Source organism: Salvelinus alpinus, chromosome 3 (assembly GCF_045679555.1).
Source record: "Salvelinus alpinus chromosome 3, SLU_Salpinus.1, whole genome shotgun sequence".
NCBI classification, from domain to species: Eukaryota; Metazoa; Chordata; class Actinopteri; order Salmoniformes; family Salmonidae; genus Salvelinus; species Salvelinus alpinus.
Window position 1 is genome coordinate 70,947,542 of NC_092088.1, and position 25,629 is coordinate 70,973,170.

The window sequence follows — 25,629 nt, forward strand, 5'->3', positions numbered from 1 at the left end:
AGTGCAAAAAGGGTCAATGCAGATATTCCGGGTAGCAATTCGATAACTATTTAACTAAGTATTTAGCAGTCTTATAGCTTGGGGCTAGAAGCTGTTCAAGGTCCTGTTTGTTCCGGACTTGCATTAGTACCGCTTGCCGTGCGGTAGCAAAGAGAACAGTCTATGACTTGGGTGGCTGGAGTCTTTGACAATTTGTAGGGTCTTCCACTGACACCGCCTGGTATAGAGGTCCTGGATGGCAGGGAGCTCGGCCCCAGTGATGTACTGGGCCATACGCACTACTCTCTGTAGCGCCCTTGCAGTTGGATGCCTAGCAGTGGCCATACCAAGCGATGATGTAGTCAGTCAAGATGCTCTCAATGGTGTAGCTGTGTAATTTTTTGAGGATCTGAGGGCCCACGGCAAATCTTTTCAGCCTCCTTAAGGGGAAGAGCCATTGTTGTGCAATCTTCAGGACTGTTTTGATGTGTGGACCATGATAGTTCCTTAGTGATGTGGACACAGAGGAAGTTGAAGCTCTCGACCTGATACACAATAGTCCTGTCGATGTGGATGGGGGCATGCTCGGCCCTCTGTTTCCTGTTGTCCACGATCAGCTCCTTTATCTAGCTGACGTTGAGGGAGAAGTTGTTGTCCTGGCACCCCACTATCAGGTCTCTGACCTCCTCCCTGTAGGTTGTCTCATCGTTATCGGTGATCAGACCTACCACCGTTGTGTCATCTGCAAACTTAATGATGGTGTTGGAGTCATGCGCAGCCACGCAGTCGTGGGTGAACAGGGAGTACAGGAGGAGACTAAGCACATACCCCTGAGGGGCTCCCGTGTTGAGGGTCAGTGTGGTGGATGTTGCCTACCATCTGGTTGTTGTTTCGTGTTGGTATGAATTGACTGATGATAGTTCTTAACATAGTCCAGCTCAGTACTATTTTGTCTTGGACAAGGCTTATTACTTAGGCTGTGATTCAATCCAATCAGCTGTAGATCCGCATTATAGCTTACTTGAAATTGAAAGGTAATTTCTGATTGAGCCGACATATGCAGCGTGGGGAAAAAAGGTGCGTAGCCCGCAAAGCGTGAACTATTGGAGCTGTGAAAGGGGCAATCCCAAGATTCAAGTTGGGCCTTCTGCGCACCAAAACAATTCCAGAAATGTCTGAACTTCTCATCTCTACAGATATCAGATCTAGGTCCAGCAGCAATGTCAGGAAGTTCCTGTTAGGGTAAATGGCTCTCTTCTGGACTACTTTCGGAAGGGCACGATGGAGAGAGATGTGATGATACAACGTGAGGTACGCCAACACTAAGGTAGACGATCTGCTCATACGCATAATACAAGCACAAGAACCTTCCCTGGAGAGAAGTGAGAAGATGAGAAGAGCAGAGAAAACAATGTGATGGAGAGAGATTAGTGAGAGGCTTCCGTCTTATTAATATCATACATGACTGCCCGTCTCAACTTGTGGCATTTCTATTCCTGTCAGAGAGCTAAATATAGGGTCCACAATTCATTGCCTTTGCTCATTTAAGGTCCCTTTGCAGAGAGAGAGGCTGCCTGGCTGTCACATAAATCCCATACTGCCTGTCCTCTGGTGAAGAGGCTCTCTGAGAGGAGCCAGTGTCATTCTGCAAGGTAAGACTTTTGGAAGTAGTTAATGTATAACTATTTAATGTGCTTTCCAAGGACAGGCTCATGTACTGTGGGACTGGGTTGAGGTCATTTTGACAAATCCAGATGTAGTTCTAAAAGACATGATGCACGTGGAAGTTATCTTTATTAGTCTGCCTGTAAAGATATCCAATGTAGTATTAATGATTATTGACAAATATAACTTATAAATGCCTCGTGAGCTTAGTTTAACTGTATTATCCAAAATATAACTTGTTTTACTCCTATGTTTGAAAACATTGTAAATGTAAACAAAGAGTGTATAGCCTCACAACATGCTTAAAACTAGCTCTGTCTATTAATTTGAGAGTGATTCAATTTCTCCAGCTTTTTACGGAAACAATGGTGGGTGGCAGCCGACTCTTGGCATGCGGATCTTTTTTTTCACCCATCCACCACCCCCACCCCCCCCTTTGGAGAACACCTATCTTTTTAGTTTTTTACAGCATTTCTGCTACATATACATATATTTTACATATACATTTTACATACATGTTACTTTATATACAGCAATCACATAACAATAATACATTACTGAACATAAACTCCTTAATCCCACCCCTCAGCCCATCCCACCTATCACCATAGACCACCCTCCTTCGGTTTCCATGTGCCATATATTTTTTAATTGTGCTGTGATGTTTTACATACATATCGAACCTTTCTTATTGTATAGTATCCACAGATTGTGAGCCAAAGATGACAAACCTTTCCTACGAGTATTATATTATTTATTGACTGACTGTGGCTTTCCAAATCGCGCAACACTGCTATTTGTAAGGCTAATTTTAGGTGAATGTTGTGTTTCTTTTTAACCATTCCTGAACCTGTGACCAGAAACAAGCTACATGGGGCCAATACCAGAATAAATATTATATTCATTCTGTCTCTTTTCAGCAAAATCTATAGAGCTGAGATTGTTGTATGCCCCATATATATAGCATTCTGTTGGTGGCAAGACATTTGTATAATCATTTAAATTGAAAAACTCAGTGTTGAATCAAGTGTTGTTTTTTTGTATCAGTTGAAATCGGTACATCGAAAATCTCTTCCCATTTATTTTGCAACCTGTATGGCGCAGCTGTCAACATTTTTGTCCTCAAATTAAACTGGTTTATTTTTCTATTTATGCCAATTATTCTCAGCCAATTTGTATCTTTAATATACGGCAGACAAACAAGTTCCCTACCTTCTCCCTCTTCCACTTGCCTCCCCCATGTTTGTGGTGACGTAACTCCACTGTTTCTATTCATAATATCATTAATAAATATATTACAATTTGTATACATTTTTTCCATAAGAATGTTTTTTAAATTTATCAGTATATTTGAGTTTAACCATAATATTTGTTGTAATATTTGTTCTATCTTTTCTGGAGGATAAAACTGAAATTGTAACCAGCTTTGTATGGCTTGTTGAAAAAAGGGCGATACTTTAAACAAAATTTCATTTTCAATTAGTCGGAAATGAGAAGTTGTAATCTATATGAAGGCAAAAGGGCAATTTTTTAACAAAAGATTAGCCTTTCTTAATAAACTACTGGAGAACCATTTAGGGTTTAAGTATAATTTATGTATGAGTGAAGCTTTTAGTGAGGAGTTTAAAGCTTTAATATCTAACAATTTTAGCCCCCCCAAACTCATATTCATTAAATAAATAGGCACGTTAAATTTAGTCTGGCTTCACATTCCAAATAAAATGAAATATTCTTTGCTCATGACACAAAAAACGAGTTGTCTGGAGTAGGCAGCGCCATTAGTAAGTAAACTGTGATAAGACTAAAGAGTTAATCAATGTTATTTTTGCATGAATAGACACCTCTCCAAGGTTGCAGAATCGTATCTATTTTTGCAAACATTCTATTGAAATTGATTGTGGTAAATTCATTTATGTTTTGAGATGTGAATACCAAGTATGTCTACTTTACTATCTGCCCATTATATTGGTTAACTACAAGGTAGTGTAAACACTGTCTTTTAACGATTCAATACGAAATAAGGTACACTTGATCAAGATCTTCAATGAGACTGTGCAGGGATCCAGATTGCCCACTCAAGAAAAAACTTGAGTCATCAGCATACATTGACACTTTTGTTTTTATCCCCTGGATTTCTAACCCCTTGATGTTCTTATTGGATCTAATTTTACTAGCTAGCATTTCAATGGCCATAATAAATAGATATGGAGACAACAGACTGTCTTGTTTTATTCCTCTTTAAAGCTCAATACTTTCTGAAAAGTAACCATTATTTACTATTTTACCCCTGGGGTTGCTGTACATAACTTTAACCCATTGTATAAGCGATTCACTGAAATTAATGTCATCCAGGCATTTATACATACATTCTAGTCGTACTTTATCAAATGCCTTTTCAAAATCTGCTATGAAGACCAGGCCTGGTATCTTTGATGTTTCATGATGTTCAATTGTTTCAAGTAATTGTCTTATATTATCTCCAATATATCATCCATGTAAAAAAAATCTATCTGATCAGAATGAACAATATCTGGTAAACCCTTTTTTATTCTATGTGCTATGCATTTCACCAGAATTTTGGCATCACAACATTGAAGTGTAAGAGGCCTCCAATTTTTTAAATGGACGGGATCTTTATACTTACCACATGGGTCCTGTTTCAGTAGTAATGAAATCAGACATTCTTGTTGACTACCTGAAAGTCTACCATTTTTATAGGAGTAAAACAAAGGTCTGATATAACACTACTGGTATACCATCAAGCCCTGGTGTTTTTCCAGACTGAGAATACAGTTGAAGTCAGAAGTGTACATACACCTTAGCCAAATATATTTAAACTCAGTTTTTCCAAAATTCCTGACATTTAATCCTAGTAAAAATTCCCTGTCTTAGGTCAGTTAGGATCACCACTTTATTTTAAGAATGTGAAATGTCAGAATAATAGTAGAGAATAATTTATTTAAGCTTTTATTTATTTCATCACATTCCCAGTGGGTCACAAGTTTACATACACTCAATTTGTATTTGGTAACATTGCCCTTAAATTCTTTAGCTTCGGTCAAAAGTTTTGGGTAGCCTTTCACAAGCTTCCCACAATAAGTTGGGTGAATTTTGGCCCATTCCTCCTGACAGAGCTGCTGTAACTGAGTCAGGTTTGTAGGCCTCACACGCTTTTTCGGTATTGCCCACAAATTTTCTATGGGATTGAGATCAGGGCTTTGGGATGGCCACTCCAATAACTTGACTCTGTTGTCCTTAAGCCATTTTGCCACAACTTTGGAAGTATGCTTGGAGTCATTGTCTATTTGGAAGACCCATTTGCGACCAAGCTTTAACTTCCTGACTGATGTCTTGAGATGTTGATTCAATATATCCACATAATTCTCCTTCCTCATGAAGCCATCTATTTTGTGAAGTGCACCAGTCCCTCCTGCAGCAAAGCACCCCCACAACATGATGCTGCCACCCCCGTGCTTGATGGTTGGGATGGTGTTCTTCGACTTGCAAGCCTCCCCCTTTTTCCTCCAAACATAATGATGGTCATTATGGCCAAACAGTTCTATTTTTGTTTCATCAGACCAGTGGACATTTCTCCAAAAAGTACGATATTTGTCCCCATGTGCAGTTGCAAACTGTAGTCTGGCTTTTTTATTGCGGTTTTTAAACAGTGGCTTCCTTCTTGCTGAGCGGCCTTTCGGGTTATGTCGATATAGGACTCGTTTTACTGTGGATATAGATACTTTTGTACATGTTTCCTCCAGCATCTTCACAAGGTCCTTTGCCGTTGTTCTGTGATTCATTTGCACTTTTCGTATCGAAGTACGTTCATCTCTAGGAGACAGAACACGTCTCCTTCCTGAGCGGTATGACGGCTGCCTGGTCTCATGGTGTTTATACTTGCGCACTATTGTTTGTACAGATGAACGTGGTACCTTCAGGCGTTTGGAAATTGCTCCCAAGGATGAACCAGACTTGTGGTCTACAATTTTTTTTCTGAGGTCTTGGCGTATTTCTTTTGATTTTCCCATGATGTCAAGCAAAGAGGCACTGAGTTTAAAGGTAGGCCTTGAAATACATCCACAGGTACACCCCCAATTGACTCAAATGATGTCAATTAGCCTATCAGACGATTCTAAAGCCATTACATAATTTTCTGGAATTTTCCAAGCTGTTTAAAGGCACAGTCCACTTGGTGTATGTAAACTTCTGACCCACTGGAATTGTGATACAGTGAATTATAAGTGAAAGAATCTGTCTGTAAACAATTGTTGGTGTCATGCACAAAGTAGATGTCCTAACCGACTTGCCAAAACCATAGTTTGTTAACACATTTGTGGAGTGGTTGGAAAACATGTTTTAATGACTCCAACCTAAGTGTATGTAAACCTCTGACTTCAACTATATTTAATTGCTTCAAAAAGTTCCTCCTCTGTAAATTGGTGTGCGTCCCAAATGGGCACTACTTTTGACCAGAGCCATATGGGCCCTGATAAAAAGTAGTGCAGTATATAGGGAATAGGGTGCCATTTGGGACCCACACTGAGAATCTTAATTCAATAAATTACAAACAGAGATTAAGCACTGATCATTTTACACATCATTATGGACAAATGTTGAAGTGCAGATGTTTTCTACAGTATACAGTAGAGTGTTGGCAGGAACAGAAAGACATTTGTGACACAGTGCTGCCTATTTATTGTAAATCAGTCAAATATAATATATTAAAAAGCCAAACTATTTTATTTCCAGTGAAAAGTGCATCAACATGTAGTCAAAATCAGAAATCTAATTGCCTTGTGCAGACAGAGCTTATTAAGAAAATGACATTTCATCAGTTTAAAAGGGTTGATTTTTAGTGTCTCAGTGATCATTGTAGTATAATGTTGACCTGTCTTCATATTCACTTCTTCTCCTGTTTCTTTGTATGCAGTTTGTTATCCAACGCTCTGAGTTGTTTTAGGAATCCTGTATTTGGAAAGATCCACCTGTGCTCTTTGACCTTTGTGATGGCATCTAGCAAGGAGTAGTGGTGATGGATCATCAAGTAGGCCAGCACCAGAGAAGCAGACCTACTCACACCTACAGCACAGTGGACCAGGATCCTGGCTGTGGACGAGGAAAAAAAAATAGTTTAATTAAATTTATTTGGGTAAAAACATATACAGCAAGCTGTACATTGTATTCCCAGAAGATAGCACTTCAAAGTATTAATTAAAGTTGTCCATCTGATCAAAAAACATTCCTTCACCAGGACACTTCCACAGGTGACTATCTAGGAAAATAAAGGAAAAGGAGAATTCTGTTTCTGCATAGATCTGATTATTTAATTAACAGGGTCTACAGAAAGGCTTACATTTTGGCGTAAAACTGATATTGTGAGACATATTTTATGGGCCAGTTTTCCGAGAGACAGATTAAGAATAAGCCTTTGAGTCCAAGACTAGGTTTAATCTGTGTTTGTGAAACCGGCCTTATATGCAAAATCTAATGACTGTAAAATACTAAATGGGATGGCTATGCTTGCCTACCGTCTGCTGTGTTTAGTGCATCTTGGATGTAATCGGCAGAGGAATAGAAATACAGTGAAATGTCAAAAGATGGTGAATCGTCAGCAGGCACTCCATGGTAGTCCACTGTTGACCCGTAGAAAGCGTGGCTCCCTAGGCAGTGCTGCCTCCCATGGGCAGCATTCAGGACATGAGTGATTCCAAGCTTCCATATGCTGTATCGATCATTGGCTACAGACCTGCAGAACAAAAACTGAATCTCATATATTTCTTTCATAGTATGTTCTTCCGAAATCCCTTGTAAACATTGAGAGAAACATTGTAAAATAATTGCAATAAGCTGTGTAATAATAAAATGTCATTTACCAGAGTCTTTTATCCAAAGTGGCTTACAATCATGCATGCATACATTCTTTTACATGTGGGTGATCCCAGAAATCGAACCCACTATACTGTCTTTGCAAGCCCATGCTCTACCAACTAAGCTACAAATAAGAGTATTATTCACATGCAATTCAGTTAGCTTGTGAAGGGCAATTTGTGAAGGAATAATACTGCATGACTTACAGGTCCCCAATGAAAAGGTTAGTCCAAACCTCATCCACTGGGTTGCCAAATCTTTTGCCACCAAAGAGAATCTTCACCAAGTCCTTCACAGATGGAGTGTCAGAGGAGGAACCACATCCTTCCTGAACAGTTGTTGTTGTTGACACCTTGGACATGACTGTCCTCTCAGTGCTGGACAATGGACATAATTTCCTACAACGCTATCATATCAATGGTATGACTTGCCTGAGTCCAATGTTCCCTCTAACTGTGCGTGCAAGGCACGCAGCTCCTCTTACACACAGAAGAATTGCCAGCCAACAGAGACGCAGAATGAACTTCACTAGAGTTGCCCCATTAGTTTACACTATCTTCCCATAAAGTTATCAACGTTTCTCTTAAAATGTGGGAACTGTGATCGAATCAACATAATATCAGTTCCTTTCAATGCAACAAAACAAATCGAACTTTACAAGATCGAGTCGTGGTAGGTATTGTGCGTCGGAGGATAATTACTCTGACAAGCGGTCTTTCAGAGCGCAGAGCCACGTGTACAGTAGCCACCACGTGTGCACATTTCTTGATTATTTGCTAGTTAGCAAGTTATTAACCAAGTTATAGCTTATTTTGGTCAGCAATGTGCGGGTGATTGCTTCCTAGTTCCATTTCTAGGCTTCGTTGATATGCACGGTAGGTAAGGATATTTTTTTGTCTTAAAGAGGCAGTGTTGTATTTTGAGACAGGCTTGAATATGCAAAGAGGCCAGTATGCAGAGGGTAGCCTGCATTTCTGTCTGATTCTCTGTATGGTAATAACAATGATAATAATGAATTGTATTTTGTAAAGTGGTTTCTTGCATCATACAACACAATACAACACAATGTTCAGTCACCGATTTGGACAATGGTGTTTACAAAAAATATATATCTGGTAACTTGAGCTTTCGGACAGTTAGAAATCTGTCATACAGGTTATATTAGAAGGATGAGTGGCTTAAAAGGTGAATGTCAAGCCCTTTTATAATGGAGAGGTGTGCTGTGTTTAGTGCATCTTGGATGTAATTGGCAGAGGAATAGAAATACGGTGAATTGTCAAAAGATGGTGAATCATCAGCAGGCACTCCATGGTAGTCCACTGTTGACCTGTATAAAACATGGCTCCATAGGCAGTGCTGCCTCCTATGGGCAGCATTCAAGACATGAGTGATTCCAAGTTTCCATAGGCTGTATCGACCATTGGGGTGCCAGGACAGAGAAAAGCTTGGACTGGGCTGAGTGGGAGATGTCCTCCCGTAAGGGTGGGAGGGCCAAGAGACCTGAGGTGGCAGAACAGAGGGTTGGGGTGTAGGGTTTGAGCATAGCCTGAAGGTAGGGAGGGGCAGTTCCTCTTGCTGTTCCGTAGGTAAGGACCATGGTCTTGTAGTGGATGCGAGCTTCGAGTGGAAGCCAGTGGAGTCTGCGGAGGAGTGGGGTGACGTGATAACTTGGGAAGGTTGAAAAACAGGGGGGTTGCAGCGTTCTGAATAAATTGCAGGGGTTTGATGGCACAAGTTGGGAGCCCAGCCAACATTGAGTTGCAGTAGTCCAGACCGGAGAGGACAAGTGCCTGGATTAGGACCTGCGCCACTTCTTGTGTGAGGTAGGCTCGTACTCTATGGATGTTGTAGAGCATGAACCTGCAGGACCAGGTCACTACTTTGATATTTGCAGAGAACGACAGGGTGTTGTCCAGGGTCACGCCAAGGTTCTTTGAACTCTGGTAGGGAGACACTGTGGAGTAGTCAACCGTAATGGAGAGGTATTTGAGCAGGCAGGCCTTCCCTGGGAGGAAGAGCAGTTCCGTCTTGTTGAGCTTGAGGCGGTCGGCAGACATCCAAGTTAAGATATCTGCTAGGCATGCAGAGATGCGTGTCACCACTGAGGGAAGGTGAAAAGTAGTTGAGTGTCATCCGCATAGCAATGATAGTAGAGACCATGTGAGGATATGACGGAGCCGAGGGACTTGGTGTATAGAGAGAATAGGAGAGGGCCTAGAACCGAGCCCTGGCGGACACAGAGCCGTGGTGCAGACACAGATCCTCTCCTCGTCACCTGGTAGGAGCGGCTTGCCAGGTAGGATGCAATCCAAGAGTGTGCAGAGCCCGAGATGACCAGCCCTGAGAGGGTGGAGAGGAGGATCTGATGGTTCATGGTGTCGAAGGCAGTGGATAGATCTAGGAGGATGAGAACAGAGGAGTGCCATTCATCCTCCGCCATCACCTCATGTTTCAGCATGTTTAAAAAAAGAAATTGATAGAGTTAGATAAACTTAGATTTTTTGGCATGGACATATACAGGATGCTACCTGAAACAACATAACCTTCACTCCAAATCAAAACTCCAAACCTACAACCTGATTTTGGACGGAATTACCTGGAATGCTTCCTACACCCATGGATTATTATTCCCAAACTATACAGCAAATGCTCTGGCAAACAAACAGAAACCTGAAAACATCATCCAACCTGGAACTGAGTCAGTAATGCTTAGCCTGAAGCAATTTTTTACTTTCAAAAGCCAAGAAGAAAAATACCTTACAATTATATATTTTACTTTATAAGGACTGAATGCCAAGGCTACCAAGCTTGCGAAGGCTACCAAGCCCCCCCCCCCCCCCCCTCCTTCGCTCACCTCCATCACACAGACATTGTTGGGGCGAGTGACTCTGAACTTGGCTAGTTCCAAGTCGTTATATATTTTTGTTTTTTTTCTTGTGCATTTTGCTATTTTGCTATTTGCCTCATGACTCCTGCATGCTTTGTTGACTACGCACTTTCTTTACCCAACCGTGGGACAGACTATGTTTGTTCCCACACTTGGGACTCTGACTCTATTAGTTACACAGACTTTTAGCCTCCCATCCCATTCTAACCACCTCTCGCCGGCTTTGTATTCATGTTACCTTATGAAATTGCTGTACAATATGATCTTGTTGCCATCTGATGCACATTCAGATGTCAAAAATCAGCACTGCAGAGCTCTCCCAGTCCTATGCCGTGCCTTGGTTGTATTACTGTTGATGATATCTGGAAATGTGCATGTACACCCTGGCCTATCTACAGTTGCTAGCCCCAATTCTGACTTGTGCTCTGATATCTGCTTCACCGATTTCTGCTTTCATAAAAGCCTGGGTTTTCTGCATGTTAACACTAGAAGCTTATTACCTAAAATGGATCAATTGAAAGTGTGGGTTCACAGCTCCAATCCAGATGTGTTGGTCATTACTAAGACGTGGTTAAGGAAGAGTGTTTTGAATACTGATGTTAACCTTTCTGGTTATAACCTTGTTCGACAAGACAGATTTTCCAAAGGTGGGGGAGTGGCAATCTTTACCAAGGATCACCTTCAGTGCTCAGTTGTCTCCACCAAGTCTGTCCCCAAACAATTGTATTTGCTGGTATTAAACTTTCAAATAGCTCTTTGTTGACTGTTGCTGGGTGCTATTGTCCTTTTCTGGGATGACCTTAGTGATCACTGTTTTACAGCCTGTGTTCGTAATGGCTGCTAAGTGAAACAACGTGTCCAGTTTGTCTTAGACGCTTGCAAAAAACTTTAATGAGCAAGCCTTCCTTCATGAACTGGCCTCTGTAAAATGGTATGGGTGGTATGCAGCTTGATCCCCTCTGTCAAAGAAGCTTGGACCTTCTTTTTTGATATTTTCAGTGGTATTGTTAACGAACACGCCCCCATAAAGAAAATTAGAATTAAAAACAGGTTCAACCCCTGGTTCGACCGTGATCTTGCAAAGTTACTCCACCTCAAGAATCGCATTTGGCGAAAGGCTCGGCACACACAGACTCAGGCTGACTGTCTCTCATTCAGGCAAATGAGAAATAATTGCACTCAGGCTATCCGGAAGGCCAAAGTTAGTTACTTTAAGGAGCAGTTCTCTCTCTGTGGGTCTAACCCCAAGAAGTTCTGGAAAACGGTTAAAGACCTGGAGAATAAACCCTCCTCCTCACAGCTGCCGATGTTGATGATGTGGTTGTTACTGACAAGAAGCACATTGCTGAGCTCTTTAATCACACTTCATAAGTCAGGATTCCTATTTGACTCAGCCATGCCTCCTTGCTCGTCTACCATTTCCTCATCTCCCACCCCTTCTAATGCGACTATCCCGATGCTGCTCCCTCTTTTTCCCCTGCCCCGATACAAATTTTCTCCCTGCAGGCAGTCGTTGAGTCCGAGGTGCTAAAGGAGCTCCTGAAACTTGACCCCAAAAAATGTTAGTGATTTTTTTTGTGATTTTGTGATTTTTGTGATTTTGTGTTAAATGCTCTACAACAAAACTTTATTAGTGTCCAACAAGCTTTCTCTACCCTTAACCTTGTTCTGATCACCTCTAAAACAAAGGTCATGTGGTTTGGTAAGAAGAATGCCCCTCTCCCCACAGGTGTGATTACTACGTCTAAGGGTTAAGAGTACTTGGGAGTATGGCTAGATGGAACACTGTCCTTCTCTTAGCACATATCAAAGCTGCAGGTTAAAGTTAAATCTAGACTTGGTTTCCTCTATCGTAATCGCTCCTCTTTCACCCCAGCTGACAAACTAAACCTGATTCAGATGACCATCCTACCCATGCTAGAATACGGAGACGTAATTTATAGATCGGCAGGTAAGGGTGCTCTCGAGCGGCTAGATGCCCTTTGTCATTCGGCCATCAGATTTGCCACCAATGCTCCTTATAGGACACATCACCGCACTCTGTACTCTTCTGTAAACTGGTCATCGCTATATACACATCGCAAGACCCACTGGTTGATGCTTATTTATAAAACCCTCTTAAGACTCACTCCCCCTTATCTGAGATATCTACTGCTGCCCTCATCCTCCACATACAACACCCGTTCTGCCAGTCACATTCTGTTAAAGGTCCCCAAAGCACACACATCCCTGGGTCACTTGTCTTTTCGCTGCAGCTAGCGACTGGAACGAGCTGCAACAAACACTCAAACTGGACAGTTTTATCTCAATCTCTTCTGACAGTTGTGGCTGCTTTGCTTGATTTATTGTTGCCTCTACCTTCTTGCCCTTTGTGCTGTTGTCTGTGCCCAATAATGTTTGTATCATGTTTTGTGCTGCTACCATGTTGTGTTGCTACCATGTTGTTGTCATGTTGTGTTGCTACCATGCTGTGTTGTTATGTGTTGCTGCCTTGCTATGTTGTTGTCTTGGGTCTCTCTTTATGTAGTGTTGTGTTGTCTCTCTTGTCGTGATGTGTGTTTTGTCCTATATTTATATTTGATTTATTTATCCCAGCCCCCGTCCCCGCAGGAGGCCTTTTGCCTTTTGGTAGGCCGTCATTGTAAATAAGAATTTGTTCTTAATTGACTTGCCTAGTTAAATAAAGGTTATATAAAAAATAAAATAAATCAAATGTTGCAAATGTCTAAGAATATTACTCCTGCTTATTATGAAGAAAAAATACATATGTTTAACTTTGTAAACTAAAGGTGTGTTTAGAATTATTTTTGTTGTATTAATGCTATTTAATCTCTCCTCAGCCTAATATTATTCTGTTTGTCCTGTGGGTACCTTTGCCACTGTTCCACCCCTTGTGTATTGCGCTGTCATGGTGTATTTGTGTATTTGTGTATTGCGCTGTCATGGTGTATTTGTCTAGTCACATCCACACAATTCCTGGAGATGAAAATGTCCAAGTTTTTCCATGGCCTGCATACTCAACAGACATATGTTTGGGATGCTCTCGATCGACGTGTACGACAGTGTGTTCCATTTCCCGCCAATATCCAGCAACTTCATACCCATTGAAGAGGAGTGGGAGAACGTTTCAAAGACTGCAACCTGATCAACTGAGGGAAGGAGATGTGTCGCGCTGCATGAGGCAAATGGTGGTTACACCAGATACAGACGGGTTTTCTGATCCACGCCCCTACCATTTAAAAAAAAAAAGTTAACTGTGACCAACAGATGCATATCTGAATTCCCTGGTACTTTTTTACTTTTCTTCGTAGAATTTTGACCCATTTTGAGTCACACAAAATTGTGCGTTCTATACTCTGACAATTAATCCACAGATAAAAGGTGAAACCTAGTTTATTTTCTTTGATTAATCTCTTCTTGTTCTTCGGTGGATTTTATATGGCAGTTGGCAACCAACTTTAAGGTGCATTACCACCACCAACTGGACTGGAGTGTGGACCTTGTTCGTTTTCACCGAAGTAGGTATATGGTTGTAAAAAACAATGAGTAGATGGGAGAGGTGGGACTTGCAGCGCACCAAGCATCTAAAATAGAACCAAGTTCTATTTTAGCGCCTGGCTATACAAAGGCCGTGAGCAGTTTGGATGAAATGAGTGAATAATATGTATGTGTAAATGTATTTTGCAACGCTCACACACGCATTGCAGGTGGTCTGGTCAGCATGTTAAGCAATGGTCCAGTGAAAATCTCACTTTTAAAAGTTCATATTCTGTCTACTCATATCCCAAAAATGTTGTTGACTAGTCATATACTTGTATTTGTGGCCAAAGCATAAATTGGAGAAAGAATACATCAAAACCCCACCTCAAACTTGAATCTCAAACAGACCATTTCAAAAAAGGCTTGCTATTTCCTCGAACATGATGTCATCTCCATGAGGAGGATGACCTGGCCAATCAGTGGTCTAGAGCAGGGTTTCCCGAACTCGGTCAATAGAATGGTCTCAAGGGGTGGTCAGCGTCATTGGAGTTTACACGTTGGCTTTTGCCTTGATAAGATGGTTGTAAGTAGGAAAAAATTATTTGGGAAAAAATTATTTGAATTTCTGATGTCACTATTTGTTTGTTTTGACCTCGGAGTTAGCTTGGGAGCTTTTCTATTTCACAAAATGTCACCTGTTGGCCAGATGGTGGCCCTAAAGGTCTTGTAGAATTCTTATAAAGGCTACATATGTTTTCCAAGATGGCGTAGCAATCAGACGTCTTTGTCCTGTCGTGTCCCTTGTATATATATTTTTCTTCGCATATCTTTTCAAAATATTTTCCTAAACCTCAACTTCTAAATACTCTCCTGCAACCCGCCTCACCCAATGTGGCGTGGATCTGTTTTTTTTCTTCTAAAGTATTTCTATTTACTTCAGATCTGGAATCCATCAACTGAAGCTAGCCAGCTAACTAACTACCAGCTATCAGTCAACAAACAACTGCTAGCGTCATCAGCTAACCTTTAGCTCAGAAAGCTCTCGCCAGTTCGTACAACGTGACTTAAACCAGAGCATAGCGGACCTATTTTTCTCTCCATATCCCCAGATTCCTACCGCAAACTCTGAACCTTTTCATCTGGATCTTCGCAACTAGCTAAGTGCAATCCCGGGTGACTACTCCTGGCTAGCGTTTCCATCCCGGAGCAAGCCCCAATTAGCCTGAAGCTAGCCCAGCTAGGGCTCCTGGGCTACCACCGAAGCCCACTCCTGGGCTACAATATCCGGACCCATTCTACTGCCGGAATGGGGCACGGAACCCCACCGATCCTCTACGACAGGAATACCGACATAATCTGCCCGAGGATTCCAACAGGCCCCTCACGCGCGACGTCCGCTGAAGGCCCATTCTGCTAACCGCGGCCTGCTAGCTATCTAGAGTTACTTGGAACCCTACAAATCCACGACTTGTCTGTCGACGTCACCGCACGAGAAGGCAAAAACAGACTTTCCTCCATCGCAACGTCCCCCAAAGGCCCTTCTGCTAACTTGCCAGCCTCGGTCTGCTAACCGCTAGCTTGCTAGCCCCGGTCTGCTAACTGCTAGCTTGCTAGCCCCGGTCTGCTAACTTGCTAGCCCCGGTCTGCTAACTGCTAGCTTGCTAGCCCCGGTCTGCTAACTGCTAGCTTGCTAGCCCCGGTCTGCTAACTGCTAGCTTGTTAGCCCCAGCCTACTAACTGCTAGCTTGTTAGCCCCGGCCTGCTAACTGTCTGAATCGCCGTGTCCCCAGCCAGCCCAACCACTCACTGGACCCATATGATCACGTGGCTACGCATGCCTCTCTCTAATATCAATATGCCTCGTCCATTACTGTCCTGGTTAGTGATTACTGTCTTATTTCACTGTAGAGCCCTGCTCTAGCCCTGCTCAATACACCTTAACCAACCATGTTGTTCCACCTCCTACATGTGCAATGACATCACCTGGTTTAAACGTCTCTAGAGACTATATCTCTCTCATCATTACTCAATGCCTAGGTTTACCTCCAATGTACTCACATCCTACCTTACCTTTGTCTGTACACTATGCCTTGAATCTATGTTATCGTGCCCAGAAACCTGCTCCTTTTACTCTCTGTTCCGAACGTGCTAGACGGCCAGTTCGTATAGCCTTTAGCTGTACCCTTATCTGTTCCTCTGGTGATGTAGAGGTTAATCCAGTTCCTTCAGTGCCTAGCTCCACTCCCACTCCCCAGGTGCTCTCATTTGTTGACTTCTGTAACTGTAAAAGCCTTGGTTTCATGCATGTTAACATTAGAAGCCTAATCCCTAAGTTTGTTTTACTCACTGCTTTAGCACACTCTGCCAACCCGGATGTCTTAGCCGTGTCTGAATTCTGGCTTAGGAAAACCACCAAAACCCCTGAAATCTCCATCCCTAACTATAACATTTTCCGCCAACATAGAACTGCCAAAGGGGGCGGTGTTGCAATCTACTGCAAAGATAGCCTGCAGAGTTCTGTATTACTATCCAAGTCTGTACCCAAACAATTCGAGCTTCTACTTCTAAAAATTCACCTTTCCAGAAACAAGTCTCTCACTGTTGCCGCTTGCTAAAGACCTCCCTCTGCCCCCAGCTGTGCCCTCGATACCATATGTGAATTGATTGCCCCCCATCTATCTTCTGAGCTTGTGCTACTAGGTGACCTAAACTGGGACATGCTTAACACCCTGGCCATCCTACAATCTAAGCTTGATGCCCTCAATCTCACACAAATTATCAATGAACCTACCAGGTACAACACCAAATCCGTAAACACGGGCACCCTCATAGATATCATCCTAACTAACTCGCCCTCCAAATACACCTCTGCTGTTTCAATCAAGATCTCAGTGATCACTGCCTCATTGCCTGCATCCGTAATGGGTCTGCGATCAAACGACCACCCCTCATCACTGTCAAACGCTCCCTAAAACACTTCTGCGAGCAGGCCTTTCTAATCGACCTGGCCGGGGTATCCTGGAATGACATTGACCTCATCCCGTCAGTAGAGGATGCCTGGTTATTCTTTAAAAGTGCCTTCCTCACCATCTTAAACAAGCATGCTCCATTACATTTTTCTTTAACCAGGAATAGATATAATCCTTGGTTCACTCCAGACCTGCATCTGCATACCAATCATTTGATCTCAATCAGTTTCATGGGAATATGCATCTGGCCTTGACCAACACAAAAACATCCTGTGGCGTTCTGCATTAGCATCGAATAGCCCCCGTGATATGCAACTTTTCAGGGAAGTTAGGAACAAATATACACAGGCAGTTAGGAAAGCTAAGGCTAGCTTGTTCAAACAGAAATTTTCATCCTGTAGTACAAACTCAAAAACGTTCTGGGACACTGTAAAGTCCATGGAGAATAAGAGCACCTCCTCCCAGCTGCCCACGGCTCTGAGGCTAGGAAACACGGTTACCACCGATAAATCCACTATAATTGAAAATTTCAATAAGCATTTCTCTACGGCTGGCCATGCTTTCCACCTGGCTACCCCTACCCCGGTCAACTGCTCGGCACCCTCCACAACAACCTGCCAAAGCCCCCACCATTTCTCCTTCAGCCAAATCCAGATAGCTGATGTTCTGAAAGAGCTGCAAAATCTGGACCCCTACAAATCAGCCGGGTTAGACAATCTGGACCCTCTCTCTCTAAAATGATCTGCCGAAATTGTTGCAACCCATATAACTAGCCTGTTCAACCTCTCGTATCGTCTGAGGTTCCCAAAGATTGGAAAGCTGCCGCGGTCATCCCCCTCTTCAAAGGGGGTGACACTCTAGACCCAAACTGCTACAGACCTATATCTATCCTACCCTGTCTTTCTAAGGTCTTCGAAAGCCAAGTTAACAAACAGATTACCGACCATTTCGAATCCCACCGTACCTTCTCCGCTATGCAATCTGGTTTCAGAGCTGGTCATGGGTGCACCTCAGCCACGCTCAAGGTCCTAAACAATATCATAACCGCCATCGATAAGAGACATTACTGTGCAGCCGTATTCATCGACCTGGCCAAGGCATTCGACTCTGTCAATCACCACATTCTTATTGGCAGACTCGACAGCCTTGGTTTCTCAAATGATTGCCTCGTCTGGTTTACCAACTACTTCTCTGATAGAGTTCAGTGTGTCAAATCGGAGGGCCTGTTGTCCGGACCTCTGGCAGTCGCTATGGGGGTGCCACAGGGTTCAATTCTTGGGCCGACTCTTTTCTCTGTATACATCAATGATGTCGCTCTTGCTGCTGGTGATTCTCTGATCCACCTCTACGCAGACAACACCATTCTGTATACTTCTGGCCCTTCTTTGGACACTGTGTTAACTAACCTCCAGACGAGCTTCAATGCCATACAACTCTCCTTCCATGGCCTCCAACTGCTCTTAAATGCAAGTAAAACTAAATGCATGCTATTCAATCGATCACTGCCCGCACCTGCCCGCCCGTCCAGCATCACTACTCTGGACGGCTCTGACTTAGAATACGTGGACAACTACAAATACCTAGGTGTCTGGTTAGACTGTAAACTCTCCTTCCAGACTCACATTAAGCATCTCCAATCCAAAGTTAAATCTAGAATCGGCTTCCTATATCGCAACATAGCATCCTTCACTCATGCTGCCAAACATACCCTCGTAAAACTGACCATCCTACCGATCCTCGACTTCGGCGATGTCATTTACAAAATAGCCTCCAACACGCTACTCAGCAAACTGGATGTAGTCTATCACAGTGCCATCCGTTTTATTACCAAAGCCCCATACACTACCCACCACTGCGACCTGTACGCTCTCGTTGGTTGGCCCTCGCTTCATACTCGTCGCCAAACCCGCTGGCTACAGGTTATCTACAAGTCTCTGCTAGGTAAAGCCCTGCCTTATCTCAGCTCACTGGTCACCATAGCAGCACCCGCTCGTAGCACGCACTCCAGCAGGTATATCTCACTGGTCACCCCCAAAACCAATTCCTCCTTTGGTCGCCTTTCCTTCCAGTTCTCTGCTGCTGATGACTGGAACGAACTGCAAAAATCACTGAAGCTGGAGACTCATATCTCCCTCACTAGCTTTAAGCACCAGCTGTCAGAGCAGCTCACAGATCACTGCACCTGTACATAGCCCATCCGTAAACAGCCCATCTATCTACCTCATCCCCATACTGTATTTATTTATTTATCTTGCTCCTTTGCACCCCAGTATCTCTACTTGCACATTCATCTTCTGCACATCTTCCATTCCAGTGTTTAATTGCTATATTGTAATTACTTCGCCACCATGGCCTATTTATTGCCTTAACTCCCTTATCTTACCTCATTTGCACTCACTGTATATAGACTTTTTGTTTTATTTTTTCTACTGTATTATTGACTGTATGTTTTGTTTCTTCCATGTGTAACTCTGTGTCGAATTGCTATGCTTTATCTTGGCCAGGTTGCAGTTGCAAATGAGAACTTGTTCTCAACTAGCCTACCTGGTTAAATAAAGGTGAAAATAAAATAATTAAAAAAGATAACCCAGGAAGCTGGTCTCAACGGAGCATGCTCGGTCCACGAGTACATGGGCACCTTCTCCAGCCAATGCGGGAGTTTTAGTCTGGGTTCTGTGACCTCCTCATCCTCAGGGCTATGAAGAGATCTGATCCTGGAGGGGGAGACCTCCATCCCCTGAAGAAGGCTTTCCCGATCATTGTTAACAGCCTAGTCATGACTGTCTACCTGAGCAATCTCTTATTTTATTTTATTTAACTAGGCAAGTCATTTAAGATTTTTTATTTTATTTACAATGATGGCCTATCCCGGCCAAACCCGGACGACGCTGTGCCAATTGTGCGCAGCCCTATGGGACTCCCAATCACGGCCGGATGTAATACAGCCTGGATACGAACCAGGGACTGTAGTGACGCCTTTTGCACTGATATGCAGTGCCTTAGACCACTGCACTGCTCGTGAGCAATCAAGGGGAACTGGACGGGCTCAGACTTTGGCTTTACATTATTCCTCCACCAATCGCCGCCACATGGGCCTCCCGGTCGCGGCCGGCTGCGACAGAGCCTGGGCTCGAACCCAGTATCTCTGGTGGCTGGCTTCCGGGTTGGATGTGCATTGTGTCAAGAAGCAGTGCAGCTTGGTTAGGTTGTGTTTCGGAGGACGCATGGCTCTCGACGTTCGCCTCTCCTGAATCCGTACGAGAGTTGCATCGATGAGACAAGACTGTAACTACTACCAATTGGATACCACGAAATTGGGGAGAAAAAAGGGGTAAAATAATTTAAAAAAATAAAAGATTGGTGGAGGAATAATGGTCTGGGGCTGTTTTTCATACTTCGGGCTAGGTCCCTAAGTTCCAGTGAAGGGAAATCTTAACGCTACAGCATACAGTGACATTCTAGATGATTCTGTGCTTCCAACTTTGTAGCAACAGTTTGGGGAAGGCCCTGTCCTGTTTCATCATGACAATGCCCCCGTGGACAAAGCGAGGTCCATACGGAAATGTTTAGTCGAGATCGGTGTGGAAGAACTTGACTGGACTGCACAGAGCCCTGACCTCAAACCCATCAAACACCTTTGGGATGAATTGGAACTCCGACTTACCTAATCGCCTAAAACCCAACATCAGTGGCCGACCTCACCAATGCTCTTGTGGCTAAATCGAAGCAAGTCCCCGCAGCAATGTTCCAACATTTTGTGGAAAGACTTCCCAGAAGAGTGGAAGCTGTTATAGCATTAAAGGTGGGGACCAAATCTATATTAATGCCCATAAGTTTGGAATGAGATGTTCAACAAGCAGGTGTCCACATACTTTTGGTGATGTAGTGTTTCTTTGCCCAGTTAAGTTACTTCACATTGAAGTTCTCATTAAAGCCATTTCATTGCCTTAAACACTGTTTGACTAATCTGGTTTCACTAGCAGCACGTGTGACACACATGCAGTGCCGGCCCAGCCAATCAGCGACATAAGCTTTTTTTTAGGAACTCAGTCGTGCTCTCAACATATAATCTCGGAAATCCAAAATGTTAATGTTGCGTAATTGCGTCAGATGCTCGATATTGTTCTGAGGGGAGATGCATGAGAAAAGATACTAGAACGAGCAGCGGAAGCAGGGCGGTAGCTCCAACCTCCTCTCTCTGCAAGTTTCGAGCAAGTCTATGGGCCAAATGTCCCCTTACGAATTTCGAAAGAAGTGAACACCATCTAAATCACAATTTGTTCAAGTTACCAGTGACCAAAAACCTGTGAACTGGAACAACTGTTGCCCAGTAGTCTTCGCATCCCACAGTCTTTTGACATATGTTACGATACCATTTATGTTACATAGTCAGTCCATGAGAGATTACACTCTGATTAATGCAACTTGAAGGTTATGGTGAATATTAGAGAAGAATGTTGTCATCCCTGTCTGTTACCCTTAGACAAATAAAAAATACCAGACATTACATGGTTTGTTTTTAACACAGCTTTTGGTGCATTGTGTAATAGTTAGATCATGGAACAGGAAGCTGGAGGACCAAATGTAAATGTTTCCAGTACTGCTAAAACAAATGTTTTCCATTGCTCTACCTTATGACTCTGCACCTGGTTGTGTCTATTTGGTTTGCAAAATCAATCCATGTTGACAAGCCACCCTAGTGGAGTTTTACTCTGTAGGTTCACTCTATACAAGTGACACTTGCATATGCAAAGAAAAATAAATAAAACATAACAATAAAACTTGTATATGCAAAGCTAGGGAGTTTTTAAAGCGTTGGGCCAGTAACCAAAAGGTTGCTGGATCAAATCCCCGAGCAGACAAGGTAAAAATCTGTCGTTCTGCCCCTGAGCAAGGCAGTTAACCCACTGTTCCCCGGGCGCCAAAGACGTGGATGCCGATTATGGCTGCCCCCCGCACCTCTCTGATTCAGAGGGGTTGGGTTAAATGCGGAAGACACATTTCAGTTGAATGCATTCAGTTATACAACTGACTAGGTATCCCCCTATGGTTCCACTTACCTATTTAAATACATCTGTTGTATACAGAACTAGCATTGATGTGCACATTTTGCTGCTCCTAGATTCTCTCAGATTTATACATATCTTAGGTATAACAACATTTAATCTCCACTGCTACAGCTACAGTCAACTTTAAACTAAAATAACTCTGGGGAACTAGCTTACTTTATTTGGAGCAATGACATGATGGTCAGTATAATAGTCTGGGCTTGTTTCGGTGTGGTCACTTTCCTGTTTGGGTCCACTGCATGTGTTGTCATCCTTTCGGAGCCGTTGCAGAGAAACAGGAAAGGCACCCCCACCACAACGTCTTCATGCTAAACCTCACAATCATGGACTTGGTTTTCTTAGTTTTCATCCCCCCAGGTGTGTGAAACTATTTAATTGGGCACAACTGGGAGTTCGAATGCACTTTCAATTTCATCAATGCTTTGAGCTCAACTGGATGACCTCTCTTCATGACCTGTATGTGTCTGGACTGCTTCCAGGCTGTGGTACGTCCAATCACTTTACATGTGAGGAAGGGCCTGACTTACAGGGTTCTTATGTCTGTTGGTGTTTGGGCTATCACAGTAGCCAATGGGACTGCATTGTTACTTGATCCCAGTTTATTCTCCAGTCCCGTCATCATCGTGCCATACATAATATCCATCCCGACCATCGGGTTCTGTGACGTCCTCATCCTCAGGGCTCTGAAGAGATCTGATCCTGAATGGGGAGACCTGAATCCCCAGGAGGCTTTCCAGATCATTGTTAACAGCCAGGTCATGACTTTCTTTGCTTACCTGCCCCCAATGTTAGTCCACTCTTTTCGGTGGTTTATAACCATGAATGATCTAGTGTACTTATGCACCATGACTATATCAGTTCTAAGTCAGGGAGTGCAGTCATGCCTATTCTCTACCTGGGTAAATAAGGGAAAGTGGACTGGCTCTTCCTCTGGTTTCGCAAGAGTGCTTGAGTCATGGGTTTTTGGATTCAATCCCATAATGTTTGTTTTATTTTGTTAATGTTAATACTTGTTTTTGCCTAGACCCACCTTTCTATATGTTCTCCAAAGAGTGTATAACATTTAAAATTGAACTACAATCTTGGAAAATGGGTTCTTGAAAGGTTCTTTCAGGTGAGCAATGGCTCTACGTAGCATTTATTTGTGGTCAAGAAACCCGTTCTTGTAAGAGGTTCTTCGCTAGGCTCTTGTAAACTCTCCTTCCAGACTCATGTTAAACATCTCCAATCCAAAATCAAATCTAGAATCGGCTTTCTATTTCGCATCAAAGCCTCCTTCACTCACGCCGCTAAACTTACCCTAATAAAACTGACTATTCTACCGATCCTCGACTTCGGCGATGTCATCTACAAAATAGCTTCCAATACTCTACTCAGCAAACTGGATGCAGTCTATCACAGTGCCATCTGTTTTGTTACCAAAGCCCCTTATACCACCCACCACTGCGACCTGTATGCTCTAGTTGGCTGGCCCTCGCTACATATTCGTCGCCAGACCCACTGGCTCCAGGTCATCTATAAGTCTATGCTAGGTAAAGCTCCGCCTTATCTCAGCTCACTGGTCACCATAACAACACCCACCCGTAGCACGCGCTCCAGCAGGTATATCTCACTGGTCATCCCCAAAGCCAACACCTCTTATGGCCGCCGTTCCTTCCACTTCTCTGCTGCCAGTGACTGGAACGAATTGCAAAAATTGCTGAAGCTGGAGACTTATATTTCCCTCACTAACTTTAAACATCATCTATCTGAGCAGCTAACCGATCGCTGCAGCTATACATAGTCCATCTGTAAATAGCCCACCGAATCTACTATCTCATCCCCATATTGTTTTTATTTACTTTTCTGCTCTTTTGCACTCCAGTATCTCTACTTGCACATCATCTGCTCATTTATCACTCCAGTGTTAATCTGCTAAATTGTAATTACTTTGCTACTATGGCCTATTTATTGCCTACCTCCTCACGCCATTTGCACACACTGTATATAGACTTTCTTTTTTCTATTGTGTTATTGACTGTACGCTTGTTTATTCCATGTGTAACTCTGTGTTGTTTGTGTCACACTGCTTTGCTTTATCTTGGCCAGGTCGCAGTTGTAAATGAGAACTTGTTCTCAACTAGTTTACCTTGTTAAATAAAGGTGAAATAAAAAATATAAATATATTATGACAATACGTTACATATCTCATAAGGCCTTCTTTAGAGGCCTAGCTTTTCAGTCCACATCAAGCCTGCACGTAGGGTTGCAAAATGCTGGTGTAACTTTCCCCAAATTCCAAGATTTAAAAAATATATATAAACCACCCAGTTTATAAAAGCCATTATAAACTGGGTGGTTCAAGCCCTGAATGCTGATTGGCTGACAGGCGTAGTGTATCAGACCGTACACCACGGGTATGATAAAACATTGCTTTTACTGCTCTAGTTTAATTTGTAACCAGTTTATAATAGCAATAAGGCACCTCAGGTGTTTTGTGGTATATTGCCAATATACCAACACTAAGGGCTGTATCCAGGCACTCCACATTGCATCATGCGTAAGAACAGCCCTTAGCCATGGTATATTGGCCATATACTGTACCAAAACCCCTCATGATTTATTGCTTAAATATAACAACTTGTTAGGCTATATTGCAAGTAGCCTAGTGTATAATTGTTTCTCCGAATCCCTCCTTCCCTACTATTTCATACAATGTACAGCCAAAATATTAGGCCTAACTGGCAGCAGTAGGCTACATCTGTGTCGGTGTGCGTCTTTCTCTGTTTTCTTCCTACCTGGACAGCACCACTGTCCTCTGCTGTAGCGGCAGCCACAGCTGGTCTGTCATTTCTCACAGACACAGCACTTGGACCAGCAGAACTTTTAGCAAATAACTTGGTTAACCTGTCTCGCCCCCCGTTCCGCTAGCGGAACTCCTCCCACATTTCACTGAAAAGGCAGAGCGCGAAATTAAAAAAATATTTTTTTAGAAATATTTAACTTTCACACATTAACAAGTCCAATACAGCAAATGAAAGATACACATCTTGTGAATCCAGCCAACATGTCCGATTTTTTAAATGTTTTACAGGGAAAACACAATATATATTTATGTTAGCTCACCAACAAATAGAAAAAAGCACAGACATTTTTCACAGCACAGGTAGCATGCACAAAATCAACCAAACTAACCTAGAACAAACCAAAGAAACCAAGAAACAACTTAATCAGATGACAGTCTTATAACATGTTATACAATAAATCTATGTTTTGTTCGAAAAATGTGCATATTTCAGGTATAAATCATAGTTTACATTGCGGCTACAATCAGAAATTGCACCGAAAGCAGCCAGAATTATTACAGACACCAACATGACATACTGAAATACTCATCATAAAACATTTCTGAAAAATACATGGTGTATAGCAAATTAAAGACAAAGATCTTGTGAATACAGCCAATATTTCAGATTTTCTAAGTGTTTTACAGCGAAAACACAATATAGCATTATATTAGCTTACTACAATAGCCTACCACACTACCGCATTCATTCATCAAGGCACGTTAGCGATAGCAATAGGCACGTTAGCGTTAGCGAATAAACCAGCAAAAGATATTACATTTCACTAACCTTCATAAACCTTCCTCAGATTACAGTCCTGTAACATCAGGTTATACATACACTTATGTTTTGTTCGAAAATGTGCATATTTAGAGCTGAAATCCGTG

The 25,629-nt window shown here is 42.7% G+C and overlaps 1 protein-coding gene across 1 annotated transcript; it reads right to left on the reverse strand.

The window, feature by feature from the left end:
- Window positions 1–6,311: 6,311 nt before the first annotated feature.
- LOC139571240 (dual specificity protein phosphatase 13A-like) lies at window positions 6,312–8,391 on the reverse strand. The gene is made up of 3 exons (XM_071393911.1): window positions 7,719–8,391; window positions 7,173–7,390; window positions 6,312–6,750 (listed from the first exon to the last, which is right to left on the reverse strand). Exons 1-3 carry the CDS (start codon window positions 7,871–7,873, stop codon window positions 6,545–6,547), a joined length of 579 nt encoding a protein of 192 aa, XP_071250012.1. The 5' UTR covers window positions 7,874–8,391; the 3' UTR covers window positions 6,312–6,544.
- Window positions 8,392–25,629: the final 17,238 nt, after the last annotated feature.